Source organism: Lissotriton vulgaris, chromosome 4_1 (genome assembly GCF_964263255.1).
Source record: "Lissotriton vulgaris chromosome 4_1, aLisVul1.2, whole genome shotgun sequence".
Lineage (NCBI taxonomy): Eukaryota > Metazoa > Chordata > Amphibia > Caudata > Salamandridae > Lissotriton > Lissotriton vulgaris.
In genome coordinates, this window is record NC_141691.1 from 60,457,848 (window position 1) to 60,479,336 (window position 21,489).

The 21,489-nt window shown below is 49.1% G+C and overlaps 1 protein-coding gene across 3 annotated transcripts in view; it reads right to left on the reverse strand.

The window, feature by feature from the left end:
• The window catches only part of GDPD2 (glycerophosphodiester phosphodiesterase domain containing 2), a 389,876-nt gene that overhangs the window by 229,440 nt on the left and 138,947 nt on the right, over positions 1–21,489 (reverse strand). For all 3 annotated transcript variants that reach the window (XM_086918307.1, XM_086918305.1, XM_086918304.1), the window contains exon 2: positions 19–170. In XM_086918307.1, coding sequence (XP_086774433.1) covers positions 19–117 — 99 coding nt within the window. In that variant the 5' untranslated portion in view covers positions 118–170. The remainder of the gene's footprint in view (positions 1–18; positions 171–21,489) is intronic.

The window sequence follows — 21,489 nt, forward strand, 5'->3', positions numbered from 1 at the left end:
TGGAGCCCACACTCCTACCTTGTTGGTTTTCTGCTTCTCTTTGCTGTCCTTCCATTGGCAGTTGTGGAAGCCGCGGAAGCAGGTGATGCAGAGCCGGCGGCACCCGCAGCTAACCATGGTGCAACCTCGGTGCTCCGGCCTCAGCGCTTTCAAGATACTTCAGAGGATCCCTGTCGAGAAAGAAAACATTAAAGTTGAGAGGACTTCTGCACCCCGCAGCATAGCAGCCAGACCAGAGCAATGTTAGAGTATGAAGAGGCAGAGTTACATTGAGAGATATTTACTGCATACAAGGGCCATCAGCCCCTCCTCGCCTGCCCATGTGGTTACCGTCTCAACACCGCACACACTACTTAGGTCTTCAGCTCAATCTATCTGTACAATATTTGTTGTTGCATGTATAGTAAAAGGTAAGATCAATAAATGAATGCATCAAAATTGGTGATCTGTCTGCAGACCCGTCATGGTGGCAGCAGCCAATACTGAATAAGTAACATCTTCTCATCTCAATAGAGTCAACTTCATATTGTTCATTACCTTAGAAGGGTCAATCTGGACTCTTCAGTATCCATAGACGCGCCTCATGCTCGAAAGCTTGTCTTCATCCAACTCTAAGAGATTGACACAGGCTCAGGGGGCCACTCCCAGCTCCCCCTTTAGATCTTCAATACGCACATGGAAGAGCGCATGCTGGGAGGTAGGGGGAGGAGTGGAAGGTGCCTAGATGTCTTGAATGGCATACTTTAGATGTTCATACGTTTAAGGTGTTAACATGTAAGTAGATGGGCGACTGCTGAGTGCCCGGCGCTGAGGGCAGTGGCGGTGAAATCGAGGAAGCTTCGTTGTGCTCTGCAATTACTGAAACAAAAGAACCCAGGGAGGAATTTAACTTGGACAGACCTCTTTGTCATCAGAGCAAAGTTGAGACATCAGCAGTGCGTCTCTTGGATGGTCAGAGCAGATGGCTCCCTGGGACGGTCTATCATGATGGGTGGGACCAGGAGGGGGTCATATGCCCTGACCTAACCCAACCCACCCGATAGGACCTGCTCAAATAGAGTCACTTGAGCGGCCCTGCCCAGCATGATCAGACCGACCCAGTCAATGGGAAGAAACTGACCACCCCCACATTTCGGATCTTGTGACCGGGAGGACCACTCGATCTGCCCTGATTATCCCTGCGTGATCCAATGGAGCTTGACGGGAAGGATCTCAGGTCAGGCTCTAATACTGTGCATTGCACGCCGCCACGTTTGCTTGAGAAGTGAAAGGATTTAAGTCTTTTACAAATCGTCTACCGCACTCGGAGGAACAACCTGAAAAGAATACCTAAAATTTGGTGAAACTGTGTACAACTTCCTTCCATGATTTTTTATCTGCAGCAAATTCTCGCTATGCTGAGAAGGGAAATTGCAAAACAGTCTTTTTTCTCTTGAACTGTGGCCTGAGGGAGAGGTCAGGGGAGTTTTTACATGAAAAGGATAGGAGAGGCTAAAATAGTATAAAATCCTTTGTCGTATACTTGCTCGCCGGATCTTGCCCTACATACCGCGACTGATACATCAGGACCAGGCAGGCTTTATTCCAGGCCTCAGCACGGCCGACAATTATACGGCAGCTCCTAAATATTCTGATGGACGATACCTTTGATAACAGGGCCACAGTAGTGATGGCAGTCGATATCGAAAAGCCTTCGACAGTCTGGGCTGGTCATTATAGAGTGATGGCGAGAATAAAACTGGGGAGTGGATTTGTGTGCGGATCTAAAATCCTGTACTCAAGCCCTACTGTCCATGACAAACAGGCGGTCTGATCTCAGAGGTGTATACAGTGGGACGAGGAACACTGCAGGGACGCCCTCTGTCGCCACTGCTGTTCACCCTAGCTGTGGAACCTTTGGCTGCTAATGTGTGGTCCGGTATCTATTATAAAGGCCTAGCAGTGCGGGAACGGACCACCACATCGCCCTGTATGCAGATGATATTCTGTTATTCCTAAAGTATTCTAGTCTGAGTCAGCAAGGCGTGTTGGATCGCTTTGGAGAGTTGTCAGGGCTTCACATTAATTGGCAAAAAACTAGAGTGTTTCATGATGGTGGGAATCTGGAACCAGCCCAGGGGCTGGGGTGACCGGTGTGGGTACCCACGTGTCTGAAGTATTTGAGGGTGAAGATATACAGCGACAACCGTAATCTTGGAAAAAATCTACTGATATCGGTAGCAGGTCGCATTTCTATCGCTAAAATGGTGGTCCTGCCAAGATTTCTCTATTACTTCTAAGCATTGCCACTGATTATCCCTAAGAGCACAGTCCGGGAAATTGATACTCTGCTAATTGAATTGATATGGGGCAAGGGGGAGAGGATGTAGCCTCACGGCTAGAGCGGTCGACCTCGAAGCTGGGTAACCGGGTTCGAGTCTCGGCAACGACGCTCAACAGCCTGTGATTCTGGGCAAATCACTTAATCTCCCCGTGCCTAACAAAAATTAATGTGTCCTTATGTAACGAAACCGGTGCTCATGTAAAGCGTGCTGATACCCGATGTCTCGGGTCTAGTTCGCGCTACATAAAACACTCTAAAAAAAAAAAAAAAGGGCAGATGGTGGGTGGTGCTGTCCAAACTTCAGCGCCCCATTACAGAGGGCGGTTTAGCAGCCTTAAATGAAGATATTATCTGGCAGCCCAGCTGCAACGCTACAACAAATGGGTAAAGGCTAGGAGAACTAACAGGTGATAAATGATGCATCACTCCCCTCATATCGAGGGTTACTCCAACTGCTACTAAACCACAAGCACACTAAACTGGTGGGCCACAGAACACTGGCAGGTGTTCAGTAACACACGAGATGCCTATGGACTACGATACAAAGATTTGCTAATGGGGAGTGTGTTTAAGAAATGATAAAAAAAACTAACTTGATGTCGTTTTTAAAACTGAAACAAGACTAGTAAAGGACAGAACCAGTCCAGTGCTTAATTTGAGCCGGTGGTTTACAGTTCTCGGCATCGGCACTTAATTGTAAACACCGGCACTCATGACAGTCTGCCACATAGTGGCGCTGTTTGTCTAATTAGAGATGAGCAAAACAACAGTTGTTCATTAATCCAATATATTGTTTTGTAAATGACCAATATCTGCTGCCCAAGCCATTCTTATAGCTTTGGGGGCTTGGAATCGTCTGACCTGTCACAATTGGAGGGGTGTGATGGTTAGAAGCTGTACTGGTGCAGTCATTGGCAGTGCTGGCAGGGGCAATGGCTAACGGGGGCCCTGGCACTTATATATTTCCAAATTAAGCACAAAGAAAGAACGAGTGTGTTCATGTATGTATGTAGAAGGGAGGCTGTGAAACTAGAACACACATTTTACATCTAGATCTTCCATTACACCCCCCTCACCTCCAATCCCCCCCCCCCCCCCCACACACACACTGTTTGACCCTGGCCACATCGTATCATCTACCTCAGCCCCAGTTTTCTAATCTTCCAAAATTTTTGAAGCATTTTGAAAAAAGCTAGAGGCCTGCATTAAGTGCAATTATATATTGAAATAAATCGATGCATGGGTAAAAACTTTAAACATGAAACATTTAAGAGCGGATCATACACGAATAGAACGATTCTACTACGCGCAGAGAGATGGACAGCAGGTCAGAGAACATTACCCCTTCATGTCCGTTTCTGAGCAAAGTGTTTATTAACATTTAGATGCTGTGGGGATGTTTTCAGTTTATGGATGGGAGAGGCCTGGGGGGGAATACCTTCTCGAACACCTTTAAAAAGATAAAACAACACAACCTCTGTTTAGGCTGTTTTTCTAAGTAAACCACCTCCTCCTTGAAAGCACCTGGCGAAACTTGCCACAAAGGATTAAACCTTCTCTAAGGATATACTGGCAAATCAGAAAACATGCTCACAAATCCATCCATCCATCCATCCATCCATCCATCCATCCATCCATCCATCCACCCATCCACCCATCCACCCATCCGTCCACCCATCCATCCATCCATCCATCCATCCATCCACCCATCCATCCACCCATCCACCCATCCGTCCACCCATCCATCCATCCATCCATCCATCCATCCACCCATCCGTCCACCCATCCGTCCACCCATCCATCCATCCATCCATCCATCCATCCACCCCTCCATCCATCCATCCACCCCTCCATCCACCCATCCACCCATCCACCCATCCATCCACCCCTCCATCCACCCCTCCATCCATCCATCCACCCCTCCATCCACCCATCCACCCATCCATCCATCCACCCATCCATCCATCCATCCACCCATCCATCCACCCATCCATCCATCCATCCATCCATCCACCCATCCATCCATCCACCCATCCATCCATCCATCCATCCACCCATCCATCCATCCATCCACCCCTCCATCCATCCATCCACCCCTCCATCCATCCATCCATCCATCCATCCACCTATCTATCTTCACTGAAAAAACAAAGGTTTTAGTGTTGTTATAGCTTGGTGAATGTCCGTGACAACATTAATGTTTTGAACTAAAAAAAAACAAAAAACTGAAATTGACTAATGTTAACAGAGCTAACTATAATGTGTGCCTCCCCCCACCCCAAACACTGCTTATGGCCCCACAATCCTAAAATGAAGTACCACTGAGTGCTCGTGAGACACACATCTTGCACATGATGTCACACATGAGGTCAAGGATGAAGCAACACGCACTCTTATTTCACGTCAGCCGTCGCTGCAGGGCCCCAATTCACTGTACTCGCCACGTGCAGTGGCCTCCGGATGAGGTCATGACCTTTGGAGACATCCTGAACCCAGCTCTTCTCGTCATTTTTAACCAGCAAAGGTAGCTTTAAAATAAGCCGTATTTTGATGTTACGTATGTTTAAATATATATAATATATATATATATATATATATATATATATATTTTTTTTTTTTTTTTAAGAACATGGTAGAAAAAAAATGTAACTCAAACTTTGAGTTTCGATTCAATAAAGCAGTTTCTCATGAGGGAAGGGTGTTACCAAAACTGAGTTTCATGGGTGTTTGAGCGACAGGAGATGCAGGCGTGGAGCCCTTGGAATGTCGTTCTCCCTGCCAGTGCCAGGGACGGTGTCTGAGCTTGAGAAGCTGCCCCTGTGACGGACTGGCTATGGGAAGGGAATGACCCGTCTGAGGCAGGAGCTGGGCTTCCGCTCACCAGAAACAAATCTGCTTTAAAGAGTAACCATGTGCAATGCAGTCTGAATATTCCAGTGTTAATGGTTTTATAGTGCTTAGCGCGTGGGTGCTATATTACGGTTTGTGGTCATAACTCTGGCCCAGAAGGTTGTAGAAATATTGTGATTCCACTGTGTATTTTAGTTTTATGTGTAGTACGGTTTTCTTTTATTAAAAGCAGTTTTTTGTTGTAAAGTGAAGCACTAGCAGTGAACAACCCCAATTGATGCAACAGGAGTCCAGTAACCCATAACTGCCCTTTTGCCCCTGGAAACCAACCACTAGCTCATTATGAATAACGCAGCCTAAAGTCTCTATACCCCCCCCTCCCCGCCACCCACCCTCACCCCCGCCACCCACCCTCACCATCTGCACTAAGCACAGTTGTCTCCCATCTCACCACAAAGCGTTTAACTCACTGAGGCATCATTGGAAATGACTGACTTGCAGGGAGGCAGTGAATGCACAGACCCGCCTCCTCCTAGAAGGGCTGGGGACTAAATCCGGAACTGAAACAAAAATTGGTTCCCCTAGGCAGATACAGGGGCGGGGGCACTGCACCCGCGAAGTCCAACCTGGAGCCCACGTTGGATTAGTGGGTCAAGGGCAATTAAAAGTGGTGGTTCTTATAGTTTGCTATATAGCGATTTATACTGCAATTTTGCCTGACCGCTATGAAGAACAGGTGCTGCTATCACCCAATTCAAGAGTACTCGAGTTAACTGCTTGGGAAGAATGAAAGGTGGAGTCGGCCTAACCAGGATCTGAACGCGTGGCCCGCATATCACTACATCTCAGCGGCAGCATTTATGTATATAGCTAGCCATCCTTTCGGAGGTCAAAGGATACAAGACCTTGTGGGGAACCTGGCAAGAACATGGCTTGTAAGCTGCTCATCCTATATCCCGAATAACCTTATTTCAGTCTGGACCCAGACAAGAGAAAAAAAGATGGAATGGGGTCCGAGATATTTAGACAACAGGAAGTGAAAAGGCAAATCAAACTGAAAGGGTGGACACTACAATAACAAGAGACTGAACATGTGTCCCTTAACCCTTTAGTGCCAGAGAAGTCGGGTCGGAGATTGTTTCTATCCTATTTTTAACGGCAAATTATATTTACAGCATTCCATGTAGTTGAACTAAGTAGGCATGTTCGGGCTCAAGTGCTGACTTCCATTCCAGCAGTCTCTGTGCAATTATCTGTGAGAGAACCAAAGAGGAGCAAAGCTCTCTACAAGGCAGAGTAAAACCTACGCAGGTGAATAGTGTGCCGTTCTCCACCTTCCAAGTTTGGCACTAACAGACATGGCTGGGTCTGGACAAAAGTTGTGACTCCATGGGAACAACAGTGGCATCCCTATGCGCCAACTTATTCTGCTCTTGGATGGGTCCGAACAAAACATCTATTAAGCCATGTCAATGAAGCAGATCATCATTAGACCTTCAGGGCATGTAGAGGAAGACACTCTGCCTTTATATTAGCACAGTGGCCAACAGGACAGTCAATATCAAAGCATAAACTGTGGAAGTGAAAGAAAGCATACAAACTACAGCCAATATTGTGAATAAACTAGAATGAGTGAGTGGTTGCAAATATAATGAAACGAATGTAGGGGGCGGTCTTCTTGGGCTTTGTAACCAGTTCATCTTCTTGAGATGGTCTTACACGGAAACTCCATCTCCAGGCACATGGTCTATAAAAGGTCCAAATTGTATCTCACGCTGGTCTTACAGTTTTAATAAGCCAATGGGAATGTTCCTTAACTGAGGCAATTAAGGTCTAAACCACCACCCTCGTTCCAACATTGGTGCAAATCACTCGGGCCTGAAATGCGAGCTGGACTGGTTCACTTCAAACATGAGAAGCAGGTTTAAAAACAAACCACAAGTTCACCACGAAGAAAACGAAAAGGTGCGATTCAATTGAAACATGCCTTATATAGGTTTGGATACGCACAACTTTAGCTGTCTAGAAGACCGTATGTCATAAATGCTTAGCAAACAGAACAATAAGAGGAGAGAACGGCCTTTAGTTCAGCCGCCTTCGGCCACTGGTCTCCATGGGTGTGCTCTATGGTTTGCCGTTGTTTCGACTGGATGTTCATCGAGGCCATGGCATTGAACGGATGGGTACATTGTCTCATTTGAATTTCCATTAGGTTTTGGCGATGAGGGTATTAAGTAGCTCTGCAAATGCCACAAGTTACGTAGCTTGTAACTAAGCAAATGTGTGTTCTTTGACATATTTACTTTGTTGACAGAATGCCATTTTTTATAGCTGGTTAATGGCAGTTTAGGAAGGGCTTGCTGTTTGGATATCTAAGCCCAACACAAAGACAACAAGATTCATTTTTCGTCCTTGCAGGTTTGTTTTTCTTCGCTTTCATGATAACACATTGTTCGATTTGTAGCTGTGTTTGTTCACAAAATAAAGACATAGGTACACACATGCTTTCTTAAAGATGCAATGAAAAGACTAGTCCTTTTTCAAATGTATTAAGACAGTAATATTTTGCTTTCAATACCGGTGATGTTCACCACTTGCAACACAAACTTCATCTGGAGTCCTTTCTTTTCATATATCTCTTCTTTGTGCGTACAATTTAAGCCTGCTAATACAGTCTTTTCATCAATGGGGCGTACTCCCAGTTTTCTTATGGTTGTACCTCAAGCGATTATTTCATTGTGGGAATTTCTTGGCTGTATGTCTATTTGTGAATAAGCCAACCAGACTAAATGTTTTAGGACCATCCTTCAGCATTTTTTGATATTTTTTTCTTTAGACTGGAATTCACCAGGCTGACAAAACTAACCCGGTTAATGCCCTCCCAGAAGAAAAATCATTTACTAGAAGTTGGATTTTCACATTACTTTTACTCTTACTTTTTTTAAAGGGGAGATTACCTGTTTAACCACACTCTCTTCCTTTTCTTCACCCCTTCTTCCCACCCCCAAATTTTCAGCTCATCCCCACTCCCTCCCATTCCTTGCTCCCCCCCATCCCCAGGCCCCTGGGGTGATGTGGCCCTTTTTCCTCCTCCCACCCATCTCTATGCTTTCGTCGCCCCTCAGCCCCCTTTTCCCTCTTTGCCTCTCCTGCTTTCCTCGACTGGCTCCTCTGTTCTTCTTTGTCAAGCTGTGGTAGATATAACAGAAGACTACAGTGGCCCTTTTTTCTATCACACCCCTCATTTTTATTTTATTCTTCTAATTCCGAGATATATATATAAATCAACATATAGATATATGCATAGCGGGTAACTGTGCATTATGGTCCAGTATTGGCAGAAATCAGCTCTGGTGACACCATAAACCACAAAGTCGAAATGCCACCGAACTCCGAGATGGTAACCGTAAACCATATTAAACATGGACTCTACTAAAATGGTTGAGGAGGGTCCTCAGGCGCTCATACAAATTTACACCAATATAAGTGGACTAATTCAAAGAGGGAGAACATTCACCCGAGTTCCCCTAATTTTCAAATGAGAGATTGAACAAACAGTTTACAATTTCTGAAGCACACGCAAAATATAATGACACAATAGTACAGTGCCTTGAAAAGAAAAGAGGAATTGTGTATCCTTTGGGCTTGTTCAGTCTTAATTTTTCAAGCTCTTCCAATCCCTTACACCAACACGTTTCGTCGCATGTGGGTGTAAACCCTACGACTTCCTCAGGGCCTAATCGAATAATCCAGAAGCATTTCTCACTCTTCTATGTTGATTCCAAGAAGATCAGTCTCCAATAAGTAGCTTGAAGTTTAAAGTGCAGACAAATTATGATCAGCAAATCGCGATCCCTTGGGTACCGCAGAATAGTTGACAATCAAGCCGTCATATTTCCGATATTCATATAATAAATCTCCACCATGTCAGTTTTGTAAAGCTTTAGTAATCCCAATAAGGCAAGTACTCCCGCTTGTACTATAAACAAGCAAGTCCAAGTCAAAAGATATTTAAATTGCGGTCGGAAATTTAAGTCCCACTCGATACAATAGGTCCCTGCAGTACGGGGTAACCTGTAAACTGTCGCATCCAGATCCGGTGTAATAAACATGGAACCCATTATGTATTTTTTATAATACATGTTTATTTTGAGGTAGTTAGTCTGTACATAGCTGTTTTCTTCAAAGTGCAACTAACAATGAGCACTGACTGGAGCTAGCATGTTTGTCTTTTGTGTACCTTGCTTGAATAAAAAATTGGGTAATGGTGCAGGTCAGTGGATTTAGGCAGTTCTGTGGCAGTTCAAGTTCAAGGATTTGTATAGCGCACTACTCACCCAGAGGGTCTTCCAGGCGCTTGAGGGTGGGTGGGTGCATTACTTATCGAATAGCCAGGTTTTTAGCTGCTTCCTGAAGGAGAGGTGGTTCTGTGTAAGGCGGAGGTGAGTGGGGAGAGAATTCCAGGTTTTGGCCGCTAAGTAGGAGAAGGATCTTCCTCCCATGGTGGATCTATGGATGCGCGGAATTGCGGCGAGGGCTTGATTGGATGAACGTAGTTGGCGGGTAGGACAGTCTTGTGTTGAGGAATTCGGGTCATAGAGGGCCTTGTGTACGTGGGTGAGGAGACGGAATGTTAGTCTCTTGTTGACGGGGAGCCAGTGGAGGTCTTTCAGGTGACCGGAAATGTGAGCTTGACGGGGGATGTCCAATATGAGTCTGGCTGAGGCATTTTGGATGCGTTGGAGTTTTTTCTGTAGTTTGGCTGTGGTTCCGGCGTAAAGGGTATTTCCATAATCCAGTCGGCTAGTGACCAGTGCGTGGGTGACTGTCTTTCTTGTTTCGGTGGGGATCCACCGGAAGATTTTTTTGAGCATGCGTAGGATGTTGAAGCATGAAGAGGAGACGGCGTTGACTTGTCTGGTCATCGAGAGGGAGGAGTCAAGGATGAAGCCCAGGTTACGTGCGTGATCTGTAGGTGTGGGTGCTGTACCCAGGGCCGGTGGCCACCATGAGTCGTCCCAGGAAGAGGGGGATGATCCTAAGATGAGGACTTCCGTTTTGTCCGAGTTTAGTTTTAAACGGCTGTTCTTCATCCATTCGGCTACTTCTTTCATTCCTTCATGTAGATTGTTTTTGGCGGTGTTTGGGTCTTTGGTGAGGGAAAGGATCAGTTGGGTGTCGTCTGCGTAGGAGATGATGTTGAGGTTGTGTTGTCGCGCGATGGATGCGAGGGGACTCATGTAAACGTTGAAGAGGGTGGGACCGAGTGATGATCCTTGTGGTACGCCGCAGATGACTTCGGTGGCCTCTGATTTGAATGGGGGGAGGCGGAACCTCTGGGTTCTTCCGGCAAGGAATGAGATGATCCAGTCCAAAGCTTTTCCTTGTATTCTGACGTTGCTGAGGCGTTGTATGAGGGTGCTATGACAGACTGTGTCGAAGGCGGCGGAGAGGTAGAGTAGGATGAGGGCAACTGTTTCTCCGTTGTCCAGCAGTGTTCGGATGTCGTCTGTAGCAGCGATGAGGGCGGTTTCGGTGCTGTGTTTGGCTCGGAAGCCGGACTGTGTGGGGTCGAGGGAATTGTTGGATTCAAGGAAGGCGGCGAGCTGGCTATTGACGGCTTTCTCAATGACTTTGGCAGGGAAAGGGAGGAGTGAGATGGGGCAGTAGTTCTTAAGTTCAGAGGGGTCTGCTGTGGGTTTCTTCAGAAGGGCGCTGAGTTTGGCATGTTTCCAGCTTTCCGGGAAGGTAGCGGAGTTGAAGGAACAGTTGATGACATCGCGGAGATGGGGTGCGATGATGGAGTCTGCTTTGTTGAAAATGTGGTAGGGACATGGGTCGGTTGGTGAGCCTGAGTGGATGGAGTTCATCAGGTGGATGGTGTCTTCAGTAGTGATTGGGTTCCAGGTGCAAAGGTTGTGAGAGTGCGGTTTTGGTTCGGAGGTGGGTGGATTGGACTGTTCTTCGGACTGGTTTTTAAAGCTGTTATGTATGTCGGCGATTTTGTTGTGGAAGAAAGAGGATAAAGAGTCGCAGAGGTATTGGGAGGGAGTGATGTCGTTGGTGCTGGCGGTGGGGTTGGTAAATTCTTTAACAATGTTCAATAGTTCCTTGCTGTTGTGGGTGTTGTTGTCGAGTCGATCCTTGAATGCTGATTTCTTGGTGGATCGGATCAATTGGTGGTGTTTGCGGGTGGCGTCTTTGAAGGTGGTCATGTTGTCAGTGGTTGGGTTTTTTCTCCAGGTTTTCTCGAGAGTACGACATGACTTCTTGGATTTCTTAAGGTCATCGTTGAACCAGGGGGCCTTTTTGCTACCTTGATTGATATGGTGGTTTTTCAAGGGTGCTAATTCGTCAGCGCTGTGGGTGATCCATTGTGTGAGTTTGGTGGCAGCTTGGTTTGGGTCCGATGATATGGCAGGGGGGTTTTGGTTAAGCGATGTGAAGAGTTGGTCGGTGGTGATTTTGTTCCAGTGTCTTCGAGGAATAGGTTGTGGGGGGTTGTGGGTCATGGTCTTTTTGTAGCTGAAGTGAACGCAGCTGTGGTCCGTCCAATGGAGAGCTGTGGTGTGATCGAAGGAGATGTGTTTGCTTGAGGTGAAGATAGGGTCGAGCGTGTGTCCGGCAGAGTGGGTGGGGGTGTCGACAAGTTGTTTGAGTCCGAGATTGGCCAGGTTGTCCAGAAGGGTGGTGGTGGTGTTGTCGTTTTTCTTTTCCAGGTGGAAGTTGAGGTCTCCCAGTAGAATGTAGTTTTCGGAGGTGAGGGCATGTGGGCTGATGAAGTCAGAGATGTCTTCGTTGAATTGTGTGTGGGTTCCTGGTGGTCTGTAGATGAGGGTGCCTCTAAGTGTGGTCCTGGGGTCGGTGTGGATCTGGAAGTGAAGGTGTTCGGCGGTCGCGAGGTTATCGTCGGAACTGGTCGTGATTCGGATGGTGTTCTTATGGACAATGGCGATGCCTCCTCCTGTTTGGTTGGTGCGGTCTTTTCGGATGATCTTGTATGCATCCGGGATGGCTATGGCGATGTCGGGCGCTGATGAGGCGTTCATCCAGGTTTATGTAAGGAATGCGACGTCCGGCGATGCAGTGTCGAGTCGGTCCCAGAGTTCAGTTGCGTGTCTGTGGACCGAGCGGGTGTTTAGCAGGATGCACTTCAGGTGGTTAGCGTCGGAGCTGTGTTTGGAGTTAGTGGATTTGGTGTGGATCCTGACGCAGGCAAACTTGCAGGAGTGGCAGGCGAAGGGTCCATGGGTGTGTCCTGGGGCAGCTTCGCAGCATTGTGGTGTGCGTCCGGGGTTAAGGGCAAAGAGGGTAGCAGCGTCATACGTTATGCGGGTGGAGTGGGTTTTGCGAGGACCAGGGGGTCTGGCGCTGTGCGCGGTCCAGGCACGGACGGGCGTAGACGAGCTTACCTTTGGCACACCTTCGGCGCGTCCGCTGCGCGTAAACGTTGCGCGCGTAGGCATCTGTCATATGTGGATAGTGGGAGGGGCGAGGGAGATCAGCTGGGAGGCGGGAGCGGGGTGGAGATCCGGGCAGGGAGGCACACAAACAACAACAAGATACAAAATGGCAGCAAGCCAAAATCGATATAGGATTGGGGCACAAACACAAAGCGCGATGTTAATGGCAGTGGCAGCGGCACAATCAGGCGAAAAAGAATACTTTAAGCAGCACAGCACTATTGAAAATAAACTTCCAGCGCACTTTGGCAGTCTCGCGCTATGAAATGAAATAATTATGCTTAGCTGTAATTTAAGCAGTCAGGCAATCTAGCGATCGCAATAGTGGTAGTAAGGCGAGGTGGCAGGCAGCAGTTTGGCTGTATAGCGCTACGATACCAGGTAGAGCAGGGGAGCAGCGTGAGGAGCGGCCGCGTCTGGTGGGAGCAGGGCGATTACCACATACTGTGGATTTCTCATATCTGCCACAAAATGTGCAGATTTCACCAATAAATGTTGCTTCCGACTCAAATTGATGAAAACAATTCCAGAAAATGTGCACTGAATTTTTTTCTGCATAATATAGATAACCTTGGAACATAATCTGGTCCTTGGTGCCACATAGTACCAGCCGCCCTGACAATGTTAAAGCTCTCCAGAGTGGTTAGGGACTATCATTATGAGGATGAAATCCATATTTCACAGGCAGCCATGACATATTTTACATCTTTCACTGTCCTTTGTCATATATGGACATGTAGTCCAATGCTTTGTGTGCGAAACACAAGCACCAACACATGTCCTACAACCACATGACCACCCATACTGTGGAAGGCCAGCTGCTTCCAGAATGAAACCAACCCATACAGCAAGATCAAGCTTCATTGCTATGAAACCTCTGTGGCACATCTTCCCCCAGCAAGGATTTCAACATAGATTCTAAGCTACCGTCTTAACTTGATTACCCCAACGGCCTCTACCACGGATCATCCTTATCAACTATGGAAAGAGTACATCGGATTCAGAACTCTGCCCCCAAACCACTCCTAAACGTAAAGCCACAAGCCCACATCTCCCCTGCCTTGAAGGCCCTACATTGGTTACCGGTTGCCATAAGATCCACGTTCAAGCTGCTTTGTAAAACCCACAAAGCAATACATGGAACAGGACCACTCTTCATCGGGAATAAAATCACAAAATACATACAAAGGAACCTCCGCTCCAGATTAGCACCCTGCCTCAAAACACCAACATACAAGAAAAAACAGCCAAACCCTGGAATTCATTGCCCCCAAACATAGGATCCACAGAAACCATTTTATCTTCAAAAGGTTATTCAAGAGCTGGCTCTTCCCTACATGACCACCATACTCAAAATACAAATGCACAGCTATAGTACAAGCAAGACACTAATGGTGCACATACGTGTGTCTGTAAACATGTATACTTTGATTATATGCATTCAGATATATGCATCTATTTGTACAAATGCACATATTACTTGTGAATAAAAATATACATACTCTGATATTGAAGCTTAACAAATGTATTTATTATGATTTAAAATACAATCACTCATAGTTATGGTTAAAATGTATTTAGCTCATTACATAAATAAGTATGTGACTGTATGCGTATGGACCTATTTATTATGATCACTCATATTACAACATATAAATATGATTATTCAGAAAGCATGTGTAAATGTGAACTATTCTATATGCCAATTGCTCAAACAAAGTAATACATACATCAAAATAGTTCAATAAAAAAATATGGATATTATCTCTCTATATATTAATTTTTATTCTTACTAGAATAATGAAATTAAATAAATATATTTTTAAAAACCGAACAAAATCTATTACAGGCATACATATATGTATAACTATCATTATAGCCATACATAAGTAGATCAAAAAATCAATAACAAGATGAAGAGTGTATGCTTATGGGTTTACTTTCACACAAAAACATCTGTCACAATGTGTAAATACAATTATAGTAATAGTATCTATAAGTGCTTCACTATTAAAATATTGGGGGACAAACATTTAAAAAAATTTAAAATAAATAAAAAACGAAAACAATTTACAGCATAAGTGAAGGAAAGCCTGAGTTTGGAAATATTTATCGATGCATGCACATATGCAACTTTATCCAGTACAATTGATATCTCCCGAGAGTTTTTTTTCCATATGCGGATCATGTTAAAATCTCTATGTATGTATACCCATTATGTGTGGTTATGTAGCTCTATATTTATTTATTTTCCTCCCACTGCAGAAAGGATTTTTTTTACTGACCTCCCCACATCCCATTAAATCACCACTATATGACTCATCTTATTGGTCTTCCAAAATAACCCCTTCCTCCACTTTCTAATTCATCCCAAACATCTTTACTACTATGAACTCCCAAATAATCCTTTCCAAACTCTCCCCTCCTCTATCCTATTCATCCAATTAACAGACTCATTTGTCTACCACAACCCACCACTCCTGATAATTTATATTTACCTTTACTAATCCACCACTAATCCACAGTGGCGTCACTAGGGGCTGCGGGGTGTTCGGACCGCACCTGGGGACTCATCACATGGGGTGACATCAATCTGGTTACGCTCGCTGGGACAGTGTGTGCAGACAAGAGCTGGAGGTCTGGGGTGCACACACTGAATACATATGCGTAATCCACAATACTACACAGGAACTAATAACAGAGACAATGCAAATTAGCAGGTTTCTGGGTTACTGCTCCTTGGATTATGTGCACCCCATCTAATTTCCTGAATATCCCTCCTCTTTTGAGGATATGCAGGTACCTCGAGGAGTGCTGATTATACCTTTCAGTGTGTTAGCACTCAGTTTAATAAGAGCACTTTGATTGGGTCTCACCGTAGAGCAGACCTCAGTGTTCTCTTTCAGCGACCAGCAAGATCTGCTGCAGGGATGTCTCTTCTCTCCCGCTTTTTCTAACCAAGCGGCTACAGATGGTTCAGAACCAAGTGGCTAGACTGATTCACCAGCAACCCAGGTGACAATCTGCCACCCCCCTTTTAAGAAACCTACACTGATTCCCCAACGCTGTGCCTTTAAAACTGGATGCCTAATCTTTAAATCCCTACATGGTCGGAGACCCAAATTTATAGACAGTCTCATATCAAGGTACACTCCCTCACGTAACCTACGCTCAGCCAATCTTCAGCTACCGAGAACCCTGCCTTTAAGTTAAAGCTACAAGGGGGGTCCAGGTTTGCTTTCTTGGCTCCTAGATTGTGGAATTATTTCCCTCTTGAGATCAGGTCATGCACTGACCTTCTGAGTTTCAGAAAAACTCAGAAGACATGGCTGTTTATGCAGGCCTATGAATAATCTCCCCACTGGGCTCAGCCAATTCTAGACTTAGCGCCATGAAACCCATGTATGTGCGCTTTATGAAACCCTTATGACATAACATAACATAAGACACCCACCATCGGGAGGGTGGAGCCCAAGCAGCTTCTTGGCACTCCCAAGACCGATGCACCTCCTGCAGGGTTAGCACACTCCTCCGTCCTAGTCCTAGGACGCTCCCGCGCCGCACGGCCACCAGCTGCTGCGCGTGCTTCCCCTTCCATTGTGCCTCGCTGCCCGACTGCCGCCTCGTGACCACGCCCCCTCCTTCGAGCGGCGTGGTCCATGATCGGCGCTCCTCTCCCTGTGCCCCTGGTGTATTTACTGAGTAGAATTGTATTTGTTATAATTGTTGTTTCTCCCGCTGTATTGCCTGTTTCTTTCCTGCCTGTTGCCGCCCTCCGTCGTCCCTCCCCGCTCCCCGCTTCCCGCCACCACCGCTGACCCCGCCCCTTTTTTCCTTCTGTTCCCTCCCCGCTCCCGCCTCCCAGCTGCTCCGCCCACCCTTGCACTTGGCCATATATGGCGACCGTGCGACGCAGGTGAGTGTGTCCTAGTCCTAGGACGCTCCCGCGCCGCACGGCCACCAGCTGCTGCGTGTGCTTCCCCTTCCATTGTGCCTCGCTGCCCGACTGCCGCCTCGTGACCACGCCCCCTCCTTCGAGCGCCGTGGTCCGTGTGCCCCTGGTGTATTTACTGAGTAGAATTGTATTTGTTATAATTGTTGTTTCTCCCGCTGTATTGCCTGTTTCTTTCCTGCCTGTTGCCGCCCTCCATCGTCCCTCCACGCTCCCCGCTTCCCGCCACCACCGCTGACCCCGCCCCTTTTTTCCTTCTGTTCCCTCCCCGCTCCCGCCTCCCAGCTGCTCCGCCCACCCGCGCACTTCGCCCCCGCGCCGCACGGCCACCAGCTGCTGCGTGTGCTTCCCCTTCCATTGTGCCTCGCTGCCCGACTGCCGCCTCGTGACCACGCCCCCTCCTTCGAGCGGCGTGGTCCGTGATCGGCGCTCCTCTCCCTGTGCCCCTGGTGTATTTACTGAGTAGAATTGTATTTGTTATAATTGTTGTTTCTCCCGCTGTATTGCCTGTTTCTTTCCTGCCTGTTGCCGCCCTCCGTCGTCCCTCCCCGCTCCCCGCTTCCCGCCACCACCGCTGACCCCGCCCCTTTTTTCCTTCTGTTCCCTCCCCGCTCCCGCCTCCCAGCTGCTCCGCCCACCCGCGCACTTCGCCATATATGGCGACCGTGCGAACGTGCAGCGGTCACGCGCAGCGGGCGCGCCGATTGTGCGCCGAAGGCGCGCCAAAGGTAAACCCGTCTACGCCCGTCCGCGCCTGGACCGCGCCCAGTGCCAGGACCCCTGGCCCCCGAGGACCCCGACCGACCCGCCTGACGTACACCGCCGCCAGCCTCATCGCACTCAACACCGGCCGAGCCCCGGGATGCTACAGAGCCACCCCACGACGCGTCCACGGACCCTTCAGCTGCAACACCTGCAAGTTCACCTGCATCCGGACCTGCCCGACACCAGCACCTGCCAAGCCGAACACCAGCAGCAACCACCTCAAGTGCATCCTGCTCAACACCCGCTCCATCCACAGACACGCCATCAAACTCTGGAACCTCCTAGACGCCACAGCCCCTGACGTTGCCTTCATCACGGAGACCTGGATGAACGCCTCATCAGCGCCCGACATCGCCATCGCCATCCCAGAAGGCTACAAGATCACCCGGAGGGACCGCAACGCCAACCAGGTGGGAGGAGGCATCGCCATCATCCACAAGAATACCATCCGCATCACGACCAGCACCGACAACACCCCACCCTCCGCCGAACACCTGCATTTCCAGATCCACACCGACCCGAAGACCACCCTCAGAGGCACCCTGATCTACCGACCTCCGGGACCACGCACTCAATTCAGCGAGGACATCGCCGACTTCGTCAGCCCGCACGCCCTCCCCTCCGCTGACTACATCCTCCTGGGGGACTTCAACTTCCACCTGGAGAACAACAACGATTGCAACACCAGCACCCTGCTCGACAACCTCGCCAACCTTGGACTCAAGCAGCTGGTGTCCACCCCCACCCACCTCGCCGGACACACACTTGACGCCATCTTCTCATCCAGCAAAGACATCGCCTTCAGCCACGCCACAGAACTCCACTGGACGGACCACAGATGCGTCCACTTCACCTTCAGAAGAACGACGATCCACCACCACCAGCAACAGGTCGCCCGAAGAAGCTGGAACAAGATCACTGCCGACCAGCTCGCCGCTTCCCTGAGCCAGCACCCACCGGCCAGCTCAGCGAACCCCAGCCAGGCCGCCGACAACCTCTCGAAGTGGATCAGCAAATGCGCAGACGAACTCGCCCCTCTGAGGATCCCCCCCAGCAGACCCGGCAGTAAGAGAGCCCCATGGTTCACCGACGAACTCAAGAGCTCCAAGAAGAACTGCCGAGCCCTCGAGAAAGCCTGGAGAAAGGAACCCACGCCGGACAACAGGACCACCCTCAAGCTCGCCACCCGGGAACACCACCAACTGATCCGCACCACCAAGAAAACGGCCTTCAAGAACCGACTGGACAACAATGCACACAACTGCAAGGAACTCTTCAACATCGTGAAAGAGCTCTCCAACCCCAACGCCGGAAACAACGACATCACCCCTTCGCAAGACCTCTGCAACTCCCTCGCCTCCTACTTCCACAACAAGATCGCAGACATACACAACAGCTTCAGCACTCAACCGACGCACGCCACGACCGCAGCAACGCCGCCCACCACCACCCTCCGCGCCTGGACCCCGGTCAACACCGAAGACACCGTCCGCATGATGAACTCCGTCCACTCCGGATCTCCGACCGACCCCTGCCCTCACCACGTCTTCAACAAAGCCGACGCTGTCATCGCACCCCACCTGCGGGACATTATCAACACCTCATTCGACACCGCCACCTTCCCCGAGAGCTGGAAGCACGCCGAACTCAGCGCTCTACTCAAGAAACCTACAGCAGACCCCACCGAACTCAAGAATTACCGCCCCATCTCTCTACTCCCGTTTCCAGCCAAAGTCATCGAGAAGACCGTCAACAAACAGCTGGCCGCCTTCCTCGAGACGAATGGATCCCTCGACCCATCGCAGTCCGGATTCCGTGCCAACCACAGCACCGAGACCGCCCTCATCGCCGCCACTGACGACATCCGAGCCCTGATGGACAACGGAGAAACAGCGGCCCTCATCCTCCTAGACCTCTCCGCAGCTTTCGACACGGTCTGCCACCGCACCCTAGTGCAGCGCCTCAGCAACGTCGGAATCCAGGAGAAGGCACTGGAGTGGATCGTCTCCTTCCTCGACGGAAGAACACAGAGAGTCCGCCTACCACCGTACAAGTCAGAGGCCACCGAAGTCATCTGCGGCGTCCCTCAAGGATCCTCGCTGAGCCCTACTCTCTTCAACGTCTACATGAGCCCCCTCGCGGCCATCGCACACCAACACAACCTCAACATAATCTCCTACGCCGACGACACCCAGCTGATCCTCTCCCTGACCAACGACCCCGCCGCCGCCAGAGCCAACCTGCACGAAGGGATGAAAGAGGTAGCCGAGTGGATGACGACGAGCCGCCTGAAACTGAACTCAGATAAGATGGAGGTCCTCATCCTGGGCTCCTCGCCCTCCGCCTGGGATGACTCCTGGTGGCCCCCCGCCCTGGGCACCGCACCCAAACCGACGAACCACGCACGCAACCTGGGCTTCATCCTGGACTCCTCCCTCTCCATGACCAGGCAAGTCAACGCCTTCTCCTCGTCGTGCTTCAACATCCTGCGCATGCTCCGGAAGATCTTCTGGTGGATCCCCACGGAGACCAGGAAGACCGTCACCCAGGCCCTCGTCGCCAGCCGACTGGACTACGGCAATGCACTCTACGCCGGAACCACCGCCAAGATCCAGAAGAGACTCCAGCGCATCCAGAACGCCTCAGCCAGACTCATCCTCGACATCCCACGACACTGCCACATCTCCGGACACCTAAGAGACCTGCACTGGCTCCCGGTCAACAAGAGAATCACCTTCCGCCTCCTTACCCACGCACACAAAGCTCTCCACGATCAAGGCCCGAGCTACCTCAACAACTGCATCAACTTCTACGCTCCCAAACGCCACCTCCGATCTGCCAGCCACGCCCTCGCCGCCGTCCCACGCATCCGTAGAGCCACTGCAGGAGGAAGGTCCTTCTCCTACCTCGCCGCCAAGACCTGGAACTCCCTCCCGGCCGACCTGCGCCTGACCCAAGACCACCTCTCCTTCAGGAAGAAGCTCAAGACCTGGCTGTTCGAGCAGTAGCGGCACCCCCCCCCCCCCCCCCCCCCAAGCGCCTCGAGACCCTACGGGTAGGTAGTGCGCTCTATAAATGTCTTTGATTGATTGATTGATTGATTCCAACTTCAGCAGGCGGTCTTGCTTCTAGAGCTCAGCTCAGATGTACAGCTTCTGCATACATGCCAACATTTTAGAGAAGGAAAGTGGGAGATTTAAAAAAAAGTAATCAGGAGAATGTATTTCTCCCATTGACCTCTATTGAGACCTGAATCGGGTCTATTGTCATGTATGGGACTTGCAAGTGTGCTGCTGCAGGATCGGTTAATTCAAATGCAAACATAAATGTGTTGCCCTACCTGTCAGGAGCACAGAGAAAGTGCTCTGGCAGGCAGAGTGTGTGACGAGTGTGCTCTGGCCTGCAGGAGCAGGTTACTGTAGTGTATATTCTGAGTCACCCAAGACCAGTCCCGGTCGGCTGAATCCCGCAGAGGGATCGGGGTTTTGCATGCAGGACTCGTGAGGTGGGAGACTAGCCTTGAAATCAGTAGTCCCCCGTCTGAATCGGGAGAGTTGGCATGTATGCTTCGACCAGCGAGGTAATGCATAAGGAGGTGTGCTCACATCTCTGCGAAGCTGGCTGCCAGGCAGACACCGGCTCAGGCTGCTCAGCAGTCACTCGAGTACCCTTCGAAGCACTCACTCCCTCGATCAAAGAGCTCTTGGAACTGGGTCGACCAGAGGGTGAGTGGCTCCCACCATTGCACAGTCGAAGCGGAGAGGGGATGTGGATTCCCTGTACGCGCTCCCAGAAGCGGCTGGGGTGGGTCTTTCAAGTGTCCTTTCCAGGCTGCTCTCCAGGCACAGCCTTTGTGTAGAGTAGAGGTCTCCAAACAATTCTGTGCCAAGAAATGTTTTCAAGCCACCCTCCAACACTTTATGGTTGTGAAACAGAGGTGAGGCAAAGGGCAGGACTTAATCAATCATTCCAGGGCTACCTTTCATTCAGTCAATAATCTACATTCGATGTGGAGGCTAAAATAGCTCGAAGACATCAAAGGAGAAGAAAACTTTAATAGTGCTTTTTGCTATGAATGAAACAAAAAAGAAATAAAAAATAGTATGTTACCCATTCATTAAAAAAAACACTGTGCC